Source organism: Taudactylus pleione, unplaced genomic scaffold (assembly GCF_031769625.1).
Source record: "Taudactylus pleione unplaced genomic scaffold, aTauple2 ptg000015l, whole genome shotgun sequence".
In the NCBI taxonomy this organism is placed as follows: Eukaryota; Metazoa; Chordata; class Amphibia; order Anura; family Myobatrachidae; genus Taudactylus; species Taudactylus pleione.
In genome coordinates, this window is record NW_028284417.1 from 22384533 (window position 1) to 22406159 (window position 21627).

The following is a 21627-nucleotide window of genomic DNA, read 5'->3' on the forward strand; positions in this document are numbered from 1 at the left end:
GGGCGTGCTGTCACTCACCATCGACAGCACGTCCCCTTTGTAGCGAGAGCCATAGCGACTGCTTGCTCGTCGCTATCCGGGTCTCGCGCATGTGCACGACGGAGCCGCCTCCGTCGTGCACATGCGTACTGGGCTTCCATCGACCCGCTTGCGAGCGCTCAGCGCTCACGAGCGGGTCTGAATTAGGCCCTCACTTCTAAAAACTCTCACTTTAGTAAATTTACCCCCAAGTCTTCATTGCATCAAGAGGTAGTGTCATAATTGTACTTGAACCTTGAGATTGGTCTCCCTGCTCTGGGACATGATCTATCTAGCCTTAGAAAGCGATTAATCTCTCCATCTTCTGGATAGAGTTAAAGCCTTGAGGATCTACAGTGTTCATCTTCTCGTAGGACAGATATTCAGGTTGATCTTTATGAAGCGCACTAGAGAATATGGGCCCTCATTCAGAGCCGTTCGTTATTTGCGGTCGTTCGTTCAAAAACAAGGGGTGGCTATTCAAATGATCCGTTCGCACATTGCAGTCTGTTCACACCTCTAAGTCTGAACGAGCGAGCAAAACATACGCTCGTTTATTTGTTAAAAACGCCCCCTGGCCGCTCGCATCCTACGTCATGTCCGCTATTTATTAGATTAATCGAGTACATCGTACAGCGTATGAACTGCTCGCTATTCTTGTGGTTGGTTTTTTCAATCGCTATTTTGCGAGCAGTTCTGAGTTAAAAAAAACAAGTGACGTGGTCAATGACGCTGCTGTATTAATTATGCACACCCATAAAACGCCCGTTTTGACCTTTAAGCACGCCTGCGTTCTGATCTCCACTCCCCGTTTTCAAGCACCTTTCCCTGTTACCACCCACATACGCCTCATTCTGTCACTCAAAATAGCAGGCACTCGCTATATTGCGTACAAACGATTTTCGCCCGCACTGACTGGTTTGCGCATGCGTACTAAAAACCGTACGCATGCGCAGATGTGCGAACATCGCTCGGAACGAGCGTACTGCCGCTAGCGAGTGGCTCTGAATGAGGGCCATGGGCAGCAATAAAACAGACAGTGACGAGATAAGCTACAATCCTATAAGTTTATCTACTCCAGGTCTTGATCAGTGTATACCTATGGACAGTTCGGCATGGTGCATCATTGACCTGGTCTTCTGTTTTACCAAATTCTACAGATTTAATGTCTTTGTAGAGATGCCTGCTTGGGGTGGAAAGATTGTGCACAAGAAGTGTTTCAGCTTAATCTTCCATAGGTGCAGTATTGTCCCCAAGATTAGCAGTGTCCCCCAAAGTGGATGAATGAGAAAAGTGATTTTTTGTAATTACAATGTAATGTAATGGGGATAATAAACCATGTAATTTGTCTATTTTAGCGTCTCTGTGTACATTTTGATGACTATTCTGGCGAGTCCTTTTATAGAGAAAAATCACAAGATGTTCTGAAGCTCTTGAGAAGCAAAGACATTCTAAAGACAACTGAGTAAGGTTTGAATTTTATCTCGTTTTTTTTTAGTTTTGTGTGTTACGCGTGTGTCGTACTGAGCAGTATTAGAAAGATAAGGAGTGATTCATTGATACTGTACTTCTCAAAGTTATATCAAAGTGGCTTTATTTGCTTTCCTCAGTACCATAGACGTTAAAAGAGCTACATTTGAGCAATTAAAAATATGTTTTATTAAATGATAATAGCTGCCTGCTGGGAAGTGGCACAAAATTACCAAGTAGCAAAATATGATATAATATACTGTATGTTAGTAGGTTTAGTATGGATTGAGGTCAATGTACTATAGCAGATATGAAGGGTACAGTAGCACATTTCTATTCTTTCCGCTATACTTGCCTCCTCTTGGTTGCTCTGCGTGTATGTCCAGTGGAGGAGGAGTCTGAGGGCCTGATTCAGAGCCGGACGCTATATGCGCTCGCTCGTTCAGAAAAAAGGGGTGGCTATTCAAATGAACCGTTCGCTCTTTGCGGTCTGTTCACGCCTCTAGGTCTGAACGAGCGAACAAAACATGCGGTCGTTTTTTGGAAAACGACGCCCCCTGGCCGCTCGCATCCTACGTCATGTCCGCTATTTATTAGATTAATCGAGTACATCGACCAGCGTATGAACTGCTCGCTATTCTTGTGGTTGGTTTTTCCTACCGCAATCATGCGAGCAGTTCTGACTATAAAATAACTCAGTGACGTGGTCAATGACGCTGCTGTATTAATTATGCACACCCATAAAACGCCCGGTTTGACCTTTAAGCACGCCTGCGTTCTGATCTCCACTCCCCGTTTTCAAGCACCTTCCCGTTACCACCCACATACGCCTCCTCCTGTCACTCAAAATAGCAGGCATTCGCTATTTAGCGAACAAACGATTTTCGGCCGCACTGACTGGTTCGCGCATGCGTATTACGATCCGTACGCATGCGCAGTTGTGCAAACATCGCTCGGAACGAACGAGCGGCCGCTTACGAGCAGCTCTGAATCAGGCCCTGAGCTCCTGAGCACGTCATGTGCGCCTCTTCCTCTCCTCTTCTTTGTACCATAATCGCTCACTACCCTGCTCTGCTCCTTTTGTTCACAGCTGAATTATAGGTGATAACGAAAATGTATATATGGCACCGCTCTTATCACAAGCAGAGCACTGTGGCTCTATGTAGATCAGTGCATACAGCCTAAAACTGGCAATTCACCATACAGTTCAAGCACAGTTTTCACTAGGCTCCTTGATAATTAAATATTTGCTTTAGAAATTATACCTGAAAGAAACAACTGCACACTATTAATTGGATATATTGTTGCAAATAATGTTGCTGGAAAAAGTGATTTAAACTCTGTCGTGATAACTATTGAAGACAATAATACCCGGTTTCACACAGAAAACAAAATTACCCGGTAATTGCTTTTCTGTGTGAAAAATATACATATTGCCCATGTCTGACGCAACATCCAGATAACATTTGCACAGAGTCTGAGCTGCAAACTGAGATGGTCTGTATTATGGGAGTGTTGCTGAAAGTAGTTGCCTCAATCACTCACATAAAAGGCCATACTCACATGGAAAAACAGCACCTGCCATAAGGCGGTTGCAAGTTGCGATGGTGCGCTAATCGGTATTTCAGCATCCACAGACGCTGACAGTGGACTTCTCAGTCCTTGCACATTCGGATGCACACAAGGGAAGGACTTTGTAGAAGCATTTGCGTAAAGCCACAGAATGGCCACCGCCAATGGATGCAGACATGGACGCGGCTGCATCAAACTCCAAATCAGTCCCTCTATCTCTAGAGTAGGCTACAGCTGTATATATGTCTTTTATATTTACATAAATTTATGTCTTCATATTGAAGGGAAAATAGATTTCTCTTTGTGCAGTAGCAGGACTAATGCTGGCCATACACTAGACCACCTTTCATCCAACCATCCAACTAGTTGGTTAGTTTGAATGAAATCTTGTAATGTATGGGAGCAAATGACAATCGGCTATTTGCTCCCAAATGCCGGAATATAGACGAAAATGGTAATTCAGACATATTGGTTATATCTGTTTGAATTAAACAACTTGTCTGAACGACAATTTTTGTCCATAGGGCTGTTCTAATGTCCGACGGAGCCATAGATGTCTGTTCGATGGTGCGACTTCTTACACACGGCGGTGGATTAGAGGCACAGCTGGTGGGCGTCTCAGTAGGCAGCCCATCAGCTGTAAGCCGACGGTATTAGCATAAAGTTGTAGTCGCGCTGTGCAATAAGACGCAGTCTCGACTGCAATGGCGTCCACCTCTGAGTCAGGCCCTCTGTTTAATTTCTCTCTATACCATTGGTCAGGGCGTCCTGTAGTTTAACTGTTACACCTCTGGACTAATATCTACTTTTGCCATCCTTCGCTAACTTTTTCATTTAGGGGTCAGAAGACCACTTTGGGAAGGTCTTTTTGGCTTTTCTATATAAACGTTTCAGTATCTATGACCAGCCTTAAATGACTAATGCAAATCTAGGAGGGTTTGGAGGATGATATGCCTAGGGTTTATGGTGTTCTATTTTGTTTACATGTTCGTGACCATCACCTAAGCTCAGTAAAAAGTTAGGATACAAGAGACTTCAACGCTGTTCATTGCTCTAGACCAGGCATGTCAAACATGCGGCCCGCGGGCCGCATGCAGCCCAAATAAACATTTTATGTGGCCCGACAGTGTGGGCCCAAATACATATATTATGTGGCCCAGCCCGGATCCACACCCACTTACTAACACTGTCAGTGTGCAGCCGCGCAGGCCTGCAGCGCCAGCGATGACAGACTCACTCATATTTGCTGCTGTTGCTGGGCTTCCAGCGTCTCTCCGCGGGCCCTCCCCTTACATGTGCAGTAGAACTCTGAGGATGCTGAAGGGGAGCCATCTTCAGCAGTGGATGGGGTGCCAGATCATGGATGCAGTCATTGCATTGTATAGCACAGTCTTGTTCAGTGCACATGTGTTTCGGGAGGTGAGCAGGGGTGGGAAGGGCTGGAGCATATACTGTATATAATTTCTCTATCTTACGATTTGGAGGACACTGCACCATGGGTTGCTTGAGGGTCCGAAGGAGCTGGCACTTAGATTAGTATAAGTTTAAGGGAGTAGCTCCTCTGCGCTGCCATCTTGCGGGGTAAGCCGCAGCTCCCCTCTTCATAAAGATGAGGAGTGCACATGCGGTCAGGCACCCTAGGACTCCTGAGGACTGGGGCTACACTAAGGCCCCCATTTACTAACGAGTTTTATCATCAAAACGAGTGATTAATTTCACTGTGTATGATAAATGGAGCTCCAGTCAATCAGCTCCCAACTGTCATTTTTCTAACAGTTGACAGTTGGGAGCTGATGGGCTGGAGCACCATTTATCATACACAGTGAAATTTATCACTCGTTTTGGTGATGGGGCCTGTTAAGGGAAGTACACTCGTGTCAGTGCCTAGTGGAGAGGAAAAGTGCGCCGGGGAGGAGCTGGCCACACACCCTGACTCCCCCTCTGGTAAAAGCAATTTTCCCTGCCGAGGAAATGGTCGCATGAAAGGAGGACCATCTCCTAAGATTCTACATGACCGCTAAGTATGCTTAATTGCTGGTCTTTCTGTATGCACTGTTGGTTAACCAGTAGTGTTGGTTATTGCAGTACAGATCATCGGCATAACTGAGGTTTATTCCAGGCTGTTTGTAAGTCCTGTCCCCCCCTCCCCCCCCCCTTCATCCTTCACATAACCTGACTCTTGGCTCCTGGCCAACAGGGATCAGGTACACTACCTGGGCTGGTTTTAGCTACAGTAGCTGTATGCATTGTCTGCTGCTGCCTATGTGCAAGCTAAGCTCTTACTCCGACCACGATGTGTGAAGATTGTGGATTATCTCGTGCTTGCTTGAAATTGTCACCTCAATGCCAAGATTCAGCCCATGGAATATTATGCTCCCCCGTTTCAGCACGGGGGTTGTCATGGCGGCTTTACCTGTTCCTTCTTCAGGGGTTAGCGTGTATACTGTAGACAGTCTGTATCTTCTGCATGTTCTCCCTATGTAAGGTTCATCGGGGTCCGCCCTTGGGGCTAGTACAGGGGACATAGAGAGTGGACTGTACTATTCTCCTTCTACGTTCACGAGCATCTGTGGATGTCTGTATGTCATACTCTAATTGGACTGCCTGTGTTCTTCCTTCTATACAAAAGGCATGGACACTGCAGCCAGACACAAGTAATCATGGTACTGATGTGCATACAGTGCTTCATCACTGTATTTTATTAGGGTGCCTGCCATCTGTGAAATATCTTATAACGGTATAGCCGGCGCTGTCTCTATTTCCCCTTTGCAGTGTCCACTGCGGACACTCAGACTGCAGTTATATAAACTAGGGATGTGCAGGCTCGGATAGGTTCGAGTTTGCACGCTGAGTTCGGATTTTTCCCTCCAAAAAAATGGAACTCAGAAAGAGGCAAAATGTCATCTTCCATGGACAAACATCATCATTCCTGGACTTTTGTCCAGGAATGATGATGTTTGTCCATGCAAGATGACGTTTTGCCTCGTTCTGAGTTGCGTTTTTTTGGAGGGAAAAATCCGAACTCAGCGTGCAAACTCGAACCTATCCGAGCCTGCACATCCCTAATATAAACGCAACAGAGTACAGGATCCCGGTTCATTTCCCAGAGAGCTGTCAGTTACATTGGGTGATACAGCCGGTTACTTTTCCAAGGTCCTATATCTGATGTACAATTGTCTGCTATGGCATTGTACCAAGGATTCTTTATTGCGGGTCATCCCCAGTGTTATGTATGATGACATAATCTGCGCGCCGACACTGCTTTCTTTGGGTTTTGCGTCTGTTATACAAAATCTGTATGTTATGGGGTTCCTCTAACCCACATGAGAATTCTACCGGTTCAGCTGCATCACTGTTCTCTATGCTGGTATTCACTCCTGATGGGGAGTATCATTTTTGTCACTCTGGTCTGGTGTGATTTTCCTGCCATCATAACAAGTGTCGGAAACTTTTGTCACAACCGAATACACATGTGTGATCATTAGTCCTTTCATTACTGGTTTTACACTTCGTGTACTTCGTATAGATGGCCAGTCTACTTTCAGTCTGGGTTGTTCCTCTGTAGGAAGGGTGTAGCCTTGGTTTTGGGTAAGGGTCTGCATGCTACTGAGTGGTTCACAGGTAATGCAGTCTCTGACAATGTCCTGAGTTGTATGAGTGCTGCTTGCCTCGGCAGAACATATACTACAATTGGAACGATACAGAGACGCTTAGCTTGACCCCTGCACAAGGATGACACGCAACTTCGTGACGCATTCCATAATGGCCTTACTTTTCTTGTCTCCCCGCAGACAACCTGTTGGGCACAAGTGAGACGTGCCTAATGTCTGTACAAACCCATTGGGCATGCCTTTTTAGCATGCGACCGCAATAGCCAGTGCTAGCAGGGAACTGGTCAAGCTGTCTGGGTAGCTCTCCACCAGGCTTCCTTGGTGGTGGTTTTTTTTTTTTTCTAGTGGCAGTAGATATGCCCACTGTTCCGACAGTCTTTGGCCTATTAATGTAAATATAGCTGGACGCCTGAGGTTTCAAGTCCCAAGTTTGGGAGTACCAGCATTGGGTGATTTTTCTGTTTCAGCTGTGGTTTCAAAACCGCTATTTGTAGTACTGACATTGTGTGGCTTTTCCTTGTCTTCAGGTCTATCTGGGTATGACCGAATTATTATTATTATTTTTTTTTTTGTCTACAATGGGCCTGATTGTCACAGGCACTTGAATTCAAGTGCACTGAAGTGGTGCCATTCATTTTCGGATGGTTAACTGTTGTCATGCTTCAGCGTTAATTTAGCTGATTCTACTTCTCCCACTGTAGTTGCCCCCTGACAGGAGAGGTATCTTTACCCAGGCCTGACCTTTTGAGCCACTAGGGTGTTTCTGCCTTTGTCTTCCCCGTGGCCCTGAGATGGTGTCTCTCGGACTATAGTGCCTATACAGGTCCTGCTGCCATGGCCAGCACTGACGTGAGAGCTGCCCTAGACAGGCAAGGGCTCCCTTTTCAGGATAAGCCTCTCTTCTAGCTGTCGGTTTTTAAGCCTTATCTATATCCTGGGTTCGTTGCCGGGATGTCTGCTGTTATCGTTCTTAGGTGATCATTGTTCCTGGGCTATGGGTGTTTTACATCCCTGTTCCAGATCCAGGTAGGATACCATTGTTGTCCTTTCGGAACTTGTTTGGGAGGTTTTCCTCCTTGCTGTGTAGGGGGCTAGATTCTTTTCCCTTAGGGTTGGCATTTTTTTGGGGTCAGAACTAGCAGTGCCTCCGGGTGGAGATAATACTTCCCTCCGAGTGTCTGTGCGTAAGTCTATGAGGCCTAGGTATTCGACCTTTTCAAGGACCTTAATCCCTGCTATGGGTTGGAGGGAATAGGTATGAAATCCCGGCTGCCGAATGGCCGGGAGTTCGAATCCCAACAGCGGCAGCCCGACAAACCAGCAGAGCCCGGCCGCGGAAGCCCGACAGCGCTGGAAATCCCAATCGTCCTAAAGTAAGTATCTACTAACCTAACCCCCCTAACCCTAACCATCCTTAGGGGTGCCTAACCCTAACCTCCCCCCCTGTGCCTAACCCCCCCTCTAAGTGCCTAACCCCCCCCTTCCCCGCTGCCTAACCCTAAGTCCCCCCGGGGGTGCCTAACCCTTACCCTCCCTCCCCCTAGCCTAACCCTCCCGGGGGGCGCCTAACCCTAAGTCCCCCCCTGGTGCCCTAAACCTAACCCTCCTCCCCCGGTGCCCGGCGTCGGGGAAATGACAGGCGTCTAGATATAGACGCCCGGCATTTCACCCTCGCCGGGATATGACAGTCGGGAAGCCGGCTGCCGGTATTAAGGCAGCCGGTTTCCCGATTGTATACTGGTTGGGTTACTTAGTGGAAGTCCTGGCACTGTGATGAGGTCAGTGGCGATATACTTCCTTTTTAGTGGATTGAATTTGTCGGCAGCATCGGCATTGCCTGTTCGGTCCCCTTCGGGGAGCTAGTCATGGTAAGCTACAAGCTTCTTTCAGGACAGCCTGCTTTACTACACCTCTGTGTTTTGTCGGGTCGTTCCACTAGGCCCATGGGTTCTGTTATAGGGCCCAGAATGTCTTTTACATCTGGGTTTTCAGTTGTTGTTTTTTTCCCGCAGTATGAATGGACAGAGAGTCTGTCGATTCCTTTGTCCATTTCTCCGTTGGGCTATGTTGGAGCCGTGCATTCAGCAGCTCCTCTGCAGACGGGATCTGTTTTATGATCTTGTTTTGTTGTTGTATTACACGGTACATTCAACAGTGCTTACTGTGGTTGGTTTCTGGGGCTTCTCTTCAGCTACAAGGATTGGTAGCTGTCCTTCTGCGGAGTCTGGATTGACCCTAGCCTTGGTTTTTCTGGTGTTGCTCCACTAGATGAGCTAGTTGTTACTACCCTGTTGTGGGATCCACTTTATGGCTAAGACTGGTCACATATGTCCATTGTTGCCAAGTGTTTCTGATTCTAGAGGCTGCTCTATACATTGCCTTGGTACGGATCCTCTACTACACGTGTGCTTCTCATATGGGAATCTCTACTGCTCTCCTTGTTCCTCCATTAGTGTATTGGGAGCATACAGAACCAGAAGTCTCTATCCTACGGTTTGGGTTTGTTTCTCTCCGCCTGTTTAATTAGGGAGTTTGTGTCTGACTGTCTTTTGTTGCGACTCAGAAACCTTAAAGGGCTGTGTTTTAATCAGCTTTTGCTGTACTAGAACTAGGTCCGAGTCCTCCTGGCTTCAATTTTGCTTATGGGGTGTGCATGCTTTTTTCCTGCCCTGTGTTTGGGACTACCTGACTTTGTTTTCTCAAAGCGCTTTTTCTAAGCGCCTGCCTGATCCTGTTTACTTACTTGGCTTAGACTTCGCAGTGGTCTGCCTAACGTCAGTTTCCTTGTTTTTTTATTCTCGTCCTTGAGGCGGTAATCCAAACTTGGTCAGGCTGTCCTGGACTTGCCATTGAATTGGCAGTTTACGATTGGTGGGGGTAATCTATTGCATTCCGGCTTCTCCAAATTGTCCCTTTTTTTTTTTTAGCTTCTTCTGTCAGACTGTTCACTCATATTTTCGGGGTGGTCTGACACTGGCCTTTGTCACTGCTCCAAGTAATGTGGGAGGCTCAGACTGTTGCAGTGTTAACTGTCTAGGTGTTCTGGCCCCCATTGCGCTCTGCTGATTGAGCATCCACTTCAGCATCAAGCTGGCGGCTCGGGTTGAGCTCAGAAGCACCAGGTTCGGTATGACAGGTTACCTGGCCTGGGTTGGGAACAGAGCAAGTGTAGGCCCCGTGTTGATCAGCAGTGGGGTCACTCCTGTGCAGGGCCGGTATACAGCAGCCTAGACTATTATGTTGTCCCTGAGTTTCTTCCGCTGTGGGTAATCCTTTGTCGTCTAGTAGCCATGCATTCCTTGCCATGTGGCTCCCGGCAGAACTCACACGGGCTGTTTCTGATTCCAATATGCTCCCTCTCAATGAGCAGCGTCTTTTCTGTGGAAGCTGCTCTGCTGGGGATGGTTTCATCCTCTGTTCACCAACATGTTCACCACTTTTCTTGTTTTCCGGTGTTCGCATCTATTAATGCTTGTTTCAGTCGGAAAGTCTTCCATTCAGGTTTTTCTGAGCATACCCTCCCCTAGGGGTGGCTTTTGTACGTCCCCATGGTCCAGTTTCCGGATCGGATGAAAGAGAAAATCAGATTTTTTTTTACTTGCCATTAAATCCTTTTCTCTGAATCCATCTGGGGGACACTATGTTCCCACCCTTACGCTCAGTTCTTAGTTCGTGGGTGGGTTGTGGTTGATCTGTAAGTTACACTAGGTGGTTTACCCTTGGATTAGGCTACTTTTTGAAGTTGTACTGAAGACCATGGGTTGAAGAGGGGAGGAGCTCAGGGTAGGAGCTACTCCCTTAAAGTTATACTAGTCTAAATGCCAGCTCCTTCGGACCCTCAAGCAACCCATGGTCCAGTGTCCCCCAGATGGATTCAGAGAAAATGATTTAACGGTAAGTACAAAAATCCAATTTTGTGGGGAGGGGGCTGGAGCATATTATTACTGGGGGAGTGGGGCTGGTGTTTGTGTAGCATATTATTACAAGGGGGTCTGAAGCATATTATTATAATATTATGTCATGTGGGGATGGGTCTGGAGCATATTATTGGGGAGAGGTGTCTGGAGAATATTATTATATTATGTAATGTGGGGATGGGGTATGGACTCTGGAGCATATTATTGAGGGGTATCTGGAGGTGTCCTGAAATTGGAAAATTGGTGACCGCAAAAAGATGTCAAATATCAGGAAGAAAACATTAAAGTTAATGTTTTCTTCCCGATATTTGACATCTCTATGTTTAAACTTTATTGTTGTTTTTTCTTAATAATAAACCTTTTAAAATTGCATATAAATTTTTTTTCTTGCGACCAACACCCACTTAGACCTTGAATATTTTGAGTTTGACATGCCTGCTCTAGACTGATTTAGAATTACCGGATTCACCACTCTGATTCCATTGATTGGTCCCAACTAATTCCTACATTTTATTGAAACGTCTCAAGAATTTACAAGGTTATTAATGACCACATAAATATGAATAAATGTGAGAGAGATATAACTTCATATATATTATCAAAACAAGGTGAATTTTTGATGGTTTATTTTTTTTTTCTTGTTCCCAAAATAATACAGTATAATATCAGCTGAGCTTACCAAATAGATTGAAAATAGGAACAAAGGAAAAGGGAAGTCAGTCTGAGGGGGAAAAAGAAAAACAATAACCGGGGTAAAAATGAAAATGAAGAACAAAAATAAAAAGCGACATTCATTGCCCATACTATTAAACCATTCAGATATGTTTGGATATTGAAAGGATCAAATTGAGATGTTAAGGGCTATAACACTATGTCATACAACATGTTGGAGAAGATACCACTTTGTATTTTCAAATACTTTGTTTATACCAGTCTGCAATTGTAATGGGAGAGTGAGAAGGTACGGTTCCCATTTAGTATAGAATTTCCGCACACCTTGTCCAATATCAGAAAGAGCATTATGTCTATCAAAATAGATCTGTTCTAATATCATTGCTTCAAGTTCTTCAATGGAAGGGGCTGTCCTCTTAATCCATTTTTCAAGTATAAGCTTTTTTGCTATCGTGACCATAAGGATTAAGGACCTCATTCAGAGGCGGTCGGAGGATGCAAGCGGTCGCTCAGAAACTGGGCGGCCACTTGCATCCTGACCGCCCGCCTCTGTTGTGGTCGTTAGGCTGTGGGTTTACACCCACAGCTCTAACGACCGCTCGAGTGATGGTCGCGATGGTCAGAGACCATCGCGACCATCGGGGCTTACGACGAGACCCTAGGGTAGGGTCTCACTTGTCATAAGCCCCGGAGAGCTTCTGGCTCTGTCAGAGCCGGAAGCTCTCCACTGACATCACTAGTGATGTCAGTGGGGCCTCCCCCAAACGGTAGGTGTTCCCATGGGAACGCCTCCATTTGGGCTGCCACCCCCTGGCCCGCCTTCCAAATGGGGCGAGCTGTCAATCAACATCGACAGCTCGCCCCCTTTGGAAAGAGACCCGCTACGACCAGCGCTGTCGGTCATAGCGGGTCTTTCGCATGCGCACAAGGGAGCCGGCTCCCTTGTGCGCATGCGCACTGGCCAAACATCGAGGCGGCCGTGCGGTCGTAGACCGTACGGCCCCCTCTGAATAAGGTCCTAAGAGTGGTAAAATATGCCGTATACGTGTTTCGTCTTTCAATGCTTCGAAATGTGCAAATAACATTGGGATAGCTAAAAAGGGCAGGTTAATAGCAAAAGTTTGATTAATAAAACTTAACAAGACCAGAAAGCATGAATATAAGATGCATTGTCCATAGAACACTTCTGACATTGACCAGTGGAACCCAAAATCATATATTTCCGTTGATTCTGAGGAAAAAATACTCTATGTACAGTATGAATTTGATATGGACCTCCTGTAATCTAGAGGATCCTAATGTTTTCAGTATAGTGAGAAAGCAATTCTTGAATGTTTCCTAATTCAGGAAGGTCTCTTGACCATCTAAACTTGAAGATTACGCCATAATCTGTCATGGGGTACAGATATCAAATTTGGTAGGGAGATGTAGAACGTATTCGTAGCAAAGATTCTATCAACTTAGACAGAGGTTGTTTGGAGTTGATGCCTTATAGGAAATTTGCTGTTTGCATGGTGTCGAACTTGCAAGTACGTGAAAAAATGTTTTTGCTGCAAGATGGAATTTCTCCTGTAGGTGTTGGAAGGACACAAGTAAGCCACCAGGATCAAATACATATCGGATTGCACTTACCGTATATACTCGAGTATAAGCCGACTTTTTCAGCACATTTTTTGTACTGAAAAAGTACCCCCTTGGCTTATACTCAAGTGAAGTGTAGCGCTGACCGGACGGAGTTCGGTCAGCGCTACACAGCACAAACACACAGCCGCCGGAGCCGCTGTGGTGGGAAGTCTGGGTTGCCCTATAAAGGAATATATTTGGTAACTGTATATTCTGTAGTTAGTTTTTTTTAGAAATTCTCCAAGCAGCATAAAGTATCCTGAAAAAATAAGTGATTACAAATATTAGCAGGAATATCTGTTTTTGGTAATTGAGGTAAAGCAGCTGGTGCATATGGATGAAATAAAGCTTCTTCTAACCCTTTATTTGTATAATTAGAAATGCCCAATAACCAATCCGAGATATACCTAAAGAGTATGGCCACCATTCACCCTACTTTGTAGCAAATGACTTCTATGTATCTTTGTTTTTTTTGCTTGCCATATAAATTTAGTGAAAGCTGAAGTACATCATTGTATATCTTTCTTCGACAAAGCTACATGTATCATCTGCATTTTGTAGCCTAATTTGGGGAAAATAACTAATTTAATCAGGGTAATTCTGCCTAATAACAACAGAGGGAGATCCAATTTTCCAATTGAGAGAGAATATTTTTAATACAGGGTGCGAGTGGTTCAAGGGCTATAGCAAAAAGCAACGGAGATAAGGGACATCCCTGTCGTGTACCCTTGAAGATAGAGGATGGAGGAGAGCGAGAGCCATTACAAAGAACTGATGAAGCTGAATTAGAATGTATCATCTGAATCAATGCTATATATTGTGTACTGAAACCAAATCGTTTGAGTCTCATAAAGGTGGTCCCAGACCACTCGATCAAAAGCTTTCTCTGCATCTAACGAGAGCAAGATGTTCGGACCACCCCCATGAGACTCCTGCTTCTGAAGTGTAGCCATAAGTATTTTCCGAATATTAGTGACCGACTGTCTGCCCCATATAAATCCAGTCTGGTCAGGGTCAATAATAGTAGGAAGGACCAATTTCAACCTTTCATCTAGAATTTTTGTAAATAATTTATAGTCTGTATTTAACAACGATATTGGGCGATAAGAGGAAGGAAGTTCCGGAGAACGTCCCAGCTTTGGGAGGACCTTTTATAAGGGCTGTATTAAAATATAAAGGCAAAGTGTTATTTGTGATAAGGGTATTAAAAAAAAATCTACAATTGTGGGAATAATGTAAGATTGTGAAGAATTCACTTTTGAGTCCATCTTGACCTGGAGATTTTAAAGGTTTCAGTAATTTTATAGCTGCCTCAACCTCAGAAGGGCTTATAGAATCTAGTAACATAGACATGTGCTGTCCAGTAATTTGCGGTAAAGAAAGGTTCTCCCTAAATCTGTCTTGATTTTCAATGTTGGGGGATCCCGCGAATAAAGGTCAGTATAAAATTAATGAAAAATAGATACAATACCCTCCCCATCATATTTTAAGTGGCCATCAATATCCTTGAATGCTTTAATGTCAGATTGTTGTTTGCTGCCCTGCGACAAATTAGAGAGCAAGAGACCTGTCTTATTTCCATGTTTATGAAATAAGAATTTACTCCTGTAAGACCTTTTGTTCCCTATCTGATCTAGAATTTTTATCATAATGTATCTTAGCAGTTCTATATTGGATATTAGTGGGAGATGAGAGATGTTGCATAGCTTGATCAGCCTGGGCTTCTAAAAAACAGTTTTGGTGATCTTTTTTTAAAAAATTTGCAGTACAGTGTATAAGATATGATGGCACCCTGTAGAGTCGCCTTTGCTGCTTGCCAATATATAATTGGGTCCTGAACATGTGCTGCATTACTAAAAACAAAAGTATCCCATTCAGCACAGACCATATCTTGAAATTTCTGGGAATTAGTTAACATAGATGGGAAACGTCATTGTTTATGAGTGCCCACATTACTGGCAGGGGCTAAACAAATGCAAATTGGTGCATGGTCAGAGACTGCAATAGGATCCAGACCAGTGTCTATGACTGAAGTTGCTATAGAGGAGGAAATAAGCCAATAATCTATTCGGGAAAAGGAAACCTTATTTAAGATCATTCCTTTGATATTGATTTTGATAGGCAGGTTTGCTCCCTCGGGTTGCCTTTCCTAATGTAAGATAGCATGATCCTTAGGACCGCCCTTTCCTTATAACCAAAGATCGTTTTTTGAGTTTCAAATTAACCAGGACCTTCTTGTGCCTCCATCCTAGGAATGCAAAGGTGTAGGTTCTTCACTCCCTACAAATGGTCTTTTGTTTGCCAGTATACATATCTACTATCTAGGAGCTTTGTCATATCAATTCTCACTTGGTACTTTTTGATGAAAATAAAATGAGTTTGCGCACAGTTTATCTCCAGGTGGATAAGAACAGCGATCATATAGTAGTCTTAGAGGGGTATTCAATATGAAAGGTTAACTTCCCTGGCGAAGTTAACGTTTCATATTGGAGTTTTTTTTCTGCGTAAAGGTATGGTACGCGCTCCCGCTTATCCCCGTATTCAATATCAAATTAACGAAAACGGGAAACTCCGAAGATGGATTTGCGTAAAGTTACGGATTTTTCCTTAAAATAATTGTAAGACCCCCCTAAAGTTGTAAAAACATGGGGGAACACTATGGGTACCCCCGTTTTAGCCTTTAATTGAAAATCGGGGCTTTAAATAGCCGCAGCAGGTGTTTTTTTTCCCAACATTGAAAAGTGATGCAGAAGAGCACTTATTTTTTTCGGTTTTTTAAGTGGTCCCATCAAATTTGGGGTACATGAAAATGGGTACTAGCATATTTTGATGTCCCTAAAGTAAGTTTTTAAAAATTCTGCATTTGTGCACCTGCCGCTCTAATTCTATTCTAGAATACACCTGCCGCATACTTGCAGAATAGCCCTGAACCTATTTCCCTATTGTTAAACAATTTTTTCCCATTTTTTTTTTTTTTTTGCACCCCATTTTTAAATTAATTTTTTGGGGTGTCCCTATTTTTTTTTTTTTACTTTTTTTGACACAGTTCTTTTTTAAATGTCAATCTCAGGGGTGCAGGCTATTTTTTTAAGCCTGCACCCCTAAACCCCAATTCTGCACTTTTTTTCGACACCTATTCAATGGTGAAAAGTTATCACCATTTTTTATCAAAACTGCGATAAGTCTTTGAAATTGAATACGGTGTAAAAGTAAAACAAGTGATATTAACGCAAAAACGTTAAAAAGTGCGATATTAACGCAAAAAACTGTTATCGCACCCATATTGAATACCCCTATTAGTCTAGGAACACCAGAGGTTTACATCTCATTTAATGTAGGTACTCAGTCCTTCCTGAACCATACGTCGGGAAGGCAAAGCAGGATGTCTAATCTTAAATATTCATGTGTGGCATTGTGCCAACCCACAGTTTGTGCCATTCACACTGCAGAAATAGAAAAAAAAACATTGCTTTTATTTGCTTCCCCCCCCATACTTCAGTGTGTCTGTCCTCTTGCTGCTCTTTTTTGCTTATTTATTTCCCTTGCATGATTAAGGTGCATACACACACAACGGTTTTTTGAACGATTATCGTTAAACGATATCGTTTAACGATAATCCTTTGTAAAAATCGTTCACTTTCTTGTAGTTCAGTCAGACTTGTCAACTGAACGATTTTCTGTAAGTTAATATGCAAAAATCGTTGTTCGTAGTTCTAAAAAATCGTTCATTACATTTAGTAAATGAACAACTTTAGTAAACGATTTTAGTTAATTTTTTCAAGGGAAAAAATCGTTTACTAAAATCGTTCATTAACTAAATCGTTGTGTGTGTGTATGCATTTTACTGCTAAATTTGCTACAAGTGGGTGGGATGGCTCAGCCTATCTTTCAGAATCATGTCACCTAAAGGATGGAGCTTACCCACTACAGGTGACTTTTGATCTGTCAGAGAAAAGGATGTAACGCACACAAAACCTCCTTAGCACTTATCTGCTGTGAGAAAACATTTTACTACATCTAATATTTCAAACTAGGAAAGCCACAAAACTTATACATTTCATTAGGTTTATTTACAATTGGTAAATTGTTCCGAAGATCCAACTTGTGCAGAATATTAACAGCACCTGTAAGAGTCTTCATACATTCCTCTTGCATCCATCTGGTGGACACTGGCAATTACGTTGGGCAGAGGGGCTGGTGTAGGAGTATATGCACTGAAAGTTATATCTATGCTCTGCTCCCCTTCTGTTTCCTATAACCCGTTTCACCACTTCCAGACCTCAGGTTCTTTTCAGGGCCTTAGGAGTAAGGCATGTAGATTAGCTAAGGGTTTTGTTTCTATTTATTTATTAAAGGTAGATAACAGGTAAATCAAAAAATAAAAATGACAGACAGCCATAAAAGATAATAAGACATCAAACTACATTTTTTTCGGGATTTTTGTTTTGAAAAATTAGGATGTGACTGGATCAGGTAATGAGGACGCCGATTACAGGGTTGGGGATCTAAGGGCAGCTGGCATTTTAGAAATAGGCGCCATCTTGAGCACTTTAGCACCAGCTGGGGAATCTAGCCCTGCTAGTGCTCCCCTCCCTCTCTCCCTTTACAGAGCCATCCGCAACAGCCTACTGCGGTGATGCTGGGTGACCGTGGGCACTGCCGCTGCTGTAAACTAGAGTCAGCTTCTCAACCAGTACTAGTCGGCAGAGCAGGTAAGGAGACTCCTGCTTCTCAGGCTCTGGTTCTCAGGGAGAGCAGTTTTAACAAGCTCAGCTTTCTGCTGGCTCCCGGTTTGCAAGTTTAAAATTTGCCGCTGTTAAATGGTTGAACTTGGTGCCAATTTTGAACATATTCAACTTTGCTGCTGGTTTTGTTATACGCCCTTCATGTTGGAGATGGTTACTACATCATAATAACCATCCGACCTAGAGGCGTCCCCGGGTCTGGTGACACAAGGTACGCACTCTACATCCCCCTCTTGTGGCAGAGCCGCGCACTCCCAACAAGAGGGTGTGGCCTAACAAAGGGGCCGATGCCTCATGGGAAATCCCTCCGGGGGTGTGCCCAGCATTCCCGGTGGTGCTGGGTTGCCCCCAGGGACTAGTCGGCTCCTCCTCTGTGACAGAAGCCGAGTGCTGCAGGAGAATGTATTACACAGGGTTATATATCACTTAGGTGGTATACTCTAATCATATGTATAGTATGTTAGATAATGCTGTGGATGTACTATTGCTCCTTCTTGAAGGACTAACAAAGGCAGCTGAAGAAGGCTGCAGATAAATACAGATGTATACATTACTGAGGTGGCATGTTTATATAGCGCTATTGTACTATCTCTTCCTGAGAGCTCCTGATACGTCTTCAATTTACCCTTTTAGGTCCTTGCCGATGCACCAAATTTGGCTTGGCCGGTATCCAGGAGTTTAATTGCTAAATGGATTTCCTCTACTATTCACCAGACTTACTGTACTTGTCTTCAGATAAGCCTCTTCTGGCTTCCCTCCGGGATCATTCTACAGGTGCAATTGGGGCTTCTTGGGTGGTTCGCGATGGTGCCTTGGTTGAGCAGTTGTGCAGAGCAGTGACCTGTTCCTCTGTACATACCTTTTACCATATTTTATTGGTTATTTGATTCCGGTGATGCTGGTTTTGGTGTCACGTTTTAACACTGCTTTGCCGGACGCTGCCCCCCCTTGTTAGGCTTCTTTTGTGAAGTCCCAACATAAGAGTGTCCCCCAGATGAGTACTAGTGGAAATTGGATTTTTGTATCCACCGTAAAATCCCTTTCTCATAGTCCATCTGGGGGACACTGCAATCCCTCAATGATTTTGGTTTTGTTCTATGTTCTGGTTTGTTCTTTGTGACATAGTTATGGTTGTTCTTCGCCATTTGGCTTTATTATACAGAAACTGAGGTCTGGTGGTGGTGGGATGGGTTATAGGGGATAGAGGGAGTCGGAGCATTAACCTTATTAGTGCCTATACTCCTGCACCATCCCCTCTACCTAACGTAATTACCAGTATCCTCCAGATGGACTACGAGGAAGGGATTTTACAGCGAGTACAAAAATCAATTTTTTCTGTATCCATGTACAATTTTATTAAATTATATCACAAGCCAATATTGATGTACTTTCATGTAAAAGAAAAAAAATACTACTGATAGTATTACTTTGTTTTGCAGCAAGGGTACTGGTGTAGTAGACCTTTCAGAAGGAGGAGACTTATCAACTTACTCCACAGTGATGCGTAGTGATGGGTCGACTCTGTACATTACAAGGTGTGCATACTGATTCATGGACACTTCAGCTCTGAGTGTGTGTAGATAGATATGGCGAGGGAGAGGGATTGATATGGAGTGGGAGAGATTAGCGCAACCCCTTCATTAGTCTGTGTTCTCCAGTGATTTACCAATAAGTGTTTACACTCGTGTATACACATTTCTAATAGAATTTTAGTTTAATCTTGATTGCCTTTTCATCTAAAATTTGTTAAATACCATCCTTATGGTAATTAAATGATATCATTACTATGAGTGGAACAAAAAACAAATGGGTAAAATATTTTTAGTAGTAAGCTTGCCAGAAATTAAGCTATGTATAATTTGAAGAGAGAATGCAAATGTAATTGTATTTCTTTGTTCCTCGGTTTACTTTCCAGGGACATAGCTGCTGCAATTGATCGAATGGAGAAATACAACTTTGACAAAATGGTCTATGTGGTATGCAAAGACAGTAAATTAATTGCTATATACATTTTTGTGTTTTCTTTTGCCCGGTCTCTGGAGCACAACCGGTGGCATGACTACCTGGTCGACACTTACATTTTCCAAGTTCCATGTTTCCATGCCTACCTTTATCTCTGAGTTTACTAGTCTGTGCTCTTTTGTGAAAATGTATTATAGTACTGTACAGTACCTAATACTATTTAAATACAGGAAATAATTTTAAGCTACGCGGTTTCCATGTTCGATGGAGGGATAAGCAAGTATTTTACGGGGCAGTCCATTGTCCCAGACATCAGACATATGCTGAAACTTCCAAAAAAATGGTAGTGTTATATTACAGTGTGACCTGTTAATAAAGTAACACTAGAATGTGGTCAAAATGACTTCTCGTTTATTTCTGGAGTTAGTTTATGGAGTCCTTCTGGTCCAGCATAATGGTTCAGATCATGGACCACTAGTGTTCCTTTAGAGTTTGGTTTGTGAACCATTACTGTAGATATCGTAATAGAGTACATTTATATGTTGTATTTTGCTCTTTTCTGAAGACAGACAAAAGCCAGGAAAAGCATTTTCAGGATCTGTTCAAAATTTTGAAGATGCTTGGGAAAGAAAAAGCAGACCGGTGAGCACTGTTTTTTATTTCTTTAGTTACTTTAATCTCTTCACAATCTGTCATTACCAAACAGTGCAGCGCAGCCTCCTTTTTTCCGTGTGCATTATTTTACTTTGAATAGTGTTTCCACTAGGTTGTTTGAGCAGGGTGCCATACTCTGCACATTTTTCAAATTAAGAAATGCGAACTGTCCTATCTAGGAGCGCCATGAATTGGTAATTGCAATTCAAACAGCGAGGGGTGTAGCTTAGCTGGTGAGGCCATCAGCCCTGGAGACCCATACTTCCACTTTGAACCAGTACCTTCGCCACCGCCTTTGCGAGTGCACTACTTGAGAGTAGTTCCACGTGGACAGTGGCCATGATCCCGCTGGGCCGCAGATGGCTCTAGATCCACAGTTGGTCAGAGCTAAAGAATCTACAGTAGCTCTGACTACTGCTGAGATCCGTGGACTCTGCATAACCCCGCTGTTATCATAACTGCACCCTGATCGGGCTGGCCTGGGTGCCTTCTCTGCTAATCACTGCCAAATTAACAGAACGGTAACCTCAAGACTATGGTGGATCTGCTTAAACACGCGCACTGCTTCTCTGTGTCTGCAGGTTACATGCTGCTTCCATGCCCTGGTGGCCATCATTTTTCTCTACCTCCCCTTTCCGAGCTACCCACTAACCAGATCACCAAGCAGTAGTTTTTTCATTAACAGTGCGTACTACTTGTTCGAGCCTTCAGATATCCAACTCATTGAAGGGTAATTTCTGATGGGCATTGATGTGAGGTGGCTTAATGGCATATGGGGATGTCTAATGGGCATTGAAGGGGCATGATAGATGAGACATTGAAGGGATATTTGAGGTGGTCTGATGGTGGTTTTATGAAGCCATTGATGGGGCATGTGGGGAGGTCTAAAGGGAATTAAACAGCGCATGTGGGGGATTGAAGAGTGAAGAGTTTAAGTATTATATATAATACTGTGCTACACTTTAGTGCACCCAATTCTAAGCTTGCACAGATGTATTGACACATCGCGTTTAGATTGTTACCTATAATTAAATATACCTTCCTCAGCGATTGGCACCCTGTCTGAGAATATCTTAGAGCAGTGATTCCCAACCTCGGTCCTCAAGGCACACTAACAGTCCTGGTTTTAGTGATATCCATGATTGTGCACAGATGGTTAAATCAATATAACTCAGGTACTAATTAAGTCACTTGTGCTCAAGTATGGCTATCCCTAAAACCTGGACTGTTAGTGTGCCTTGAGGACAGTGGTTGGGAATAACTGTCCGAGAGTAAACAGTATTGGAATGCTTAATTTCGGTGCTTGTGCTAGTAATATACATGGATTAAAAAAATAGCATATTTTCTTTTCAACGCCATGTTCACTGCAAATATGGGTTAACG

At 43.6% G+C, this 21627-nt stretch overlaps 1 protein-coding gene and 1 non-coding gene across 2 annotated transcripts in view; both read left to right on the plus strand.

The window, feature by feature from the left end:
- RARS2 (arginyl-tRNA synthetase 2, mitochondrial) overlaps positions 1–21627 on the plus strand; it is an 86743-nt gene that overhangs the window by 42023 nt on the left and 23093 nt on the right. Inside the window, exons 10-13 of the mRNA XM_088471930.1 lie at positions 1377–1483; positions 19068–19163; positions 19544–19604; positions 20156–20232. Coding sequence (XP_088328056.1) covers positions 1377–1483; positions 19068–19163; positions 19544–19604; positions 20156–20232 — 341 coding nt within the window. The remainder of the gene's footprint in view (positions 1–1376; positions 1484–19067; positions 19164–19543; positions 19605–20155; positions 20233–21627) is intronic.
- LOC148542164 (U6 spliceosomal RNA) lies at positions 6723–6827 on the plus strand. Its single transcript, XR_015878428.1, has one exon. It is a non-coding gene; the product is annotated as a U6 spliceosomal RNA (small nuclear RNA).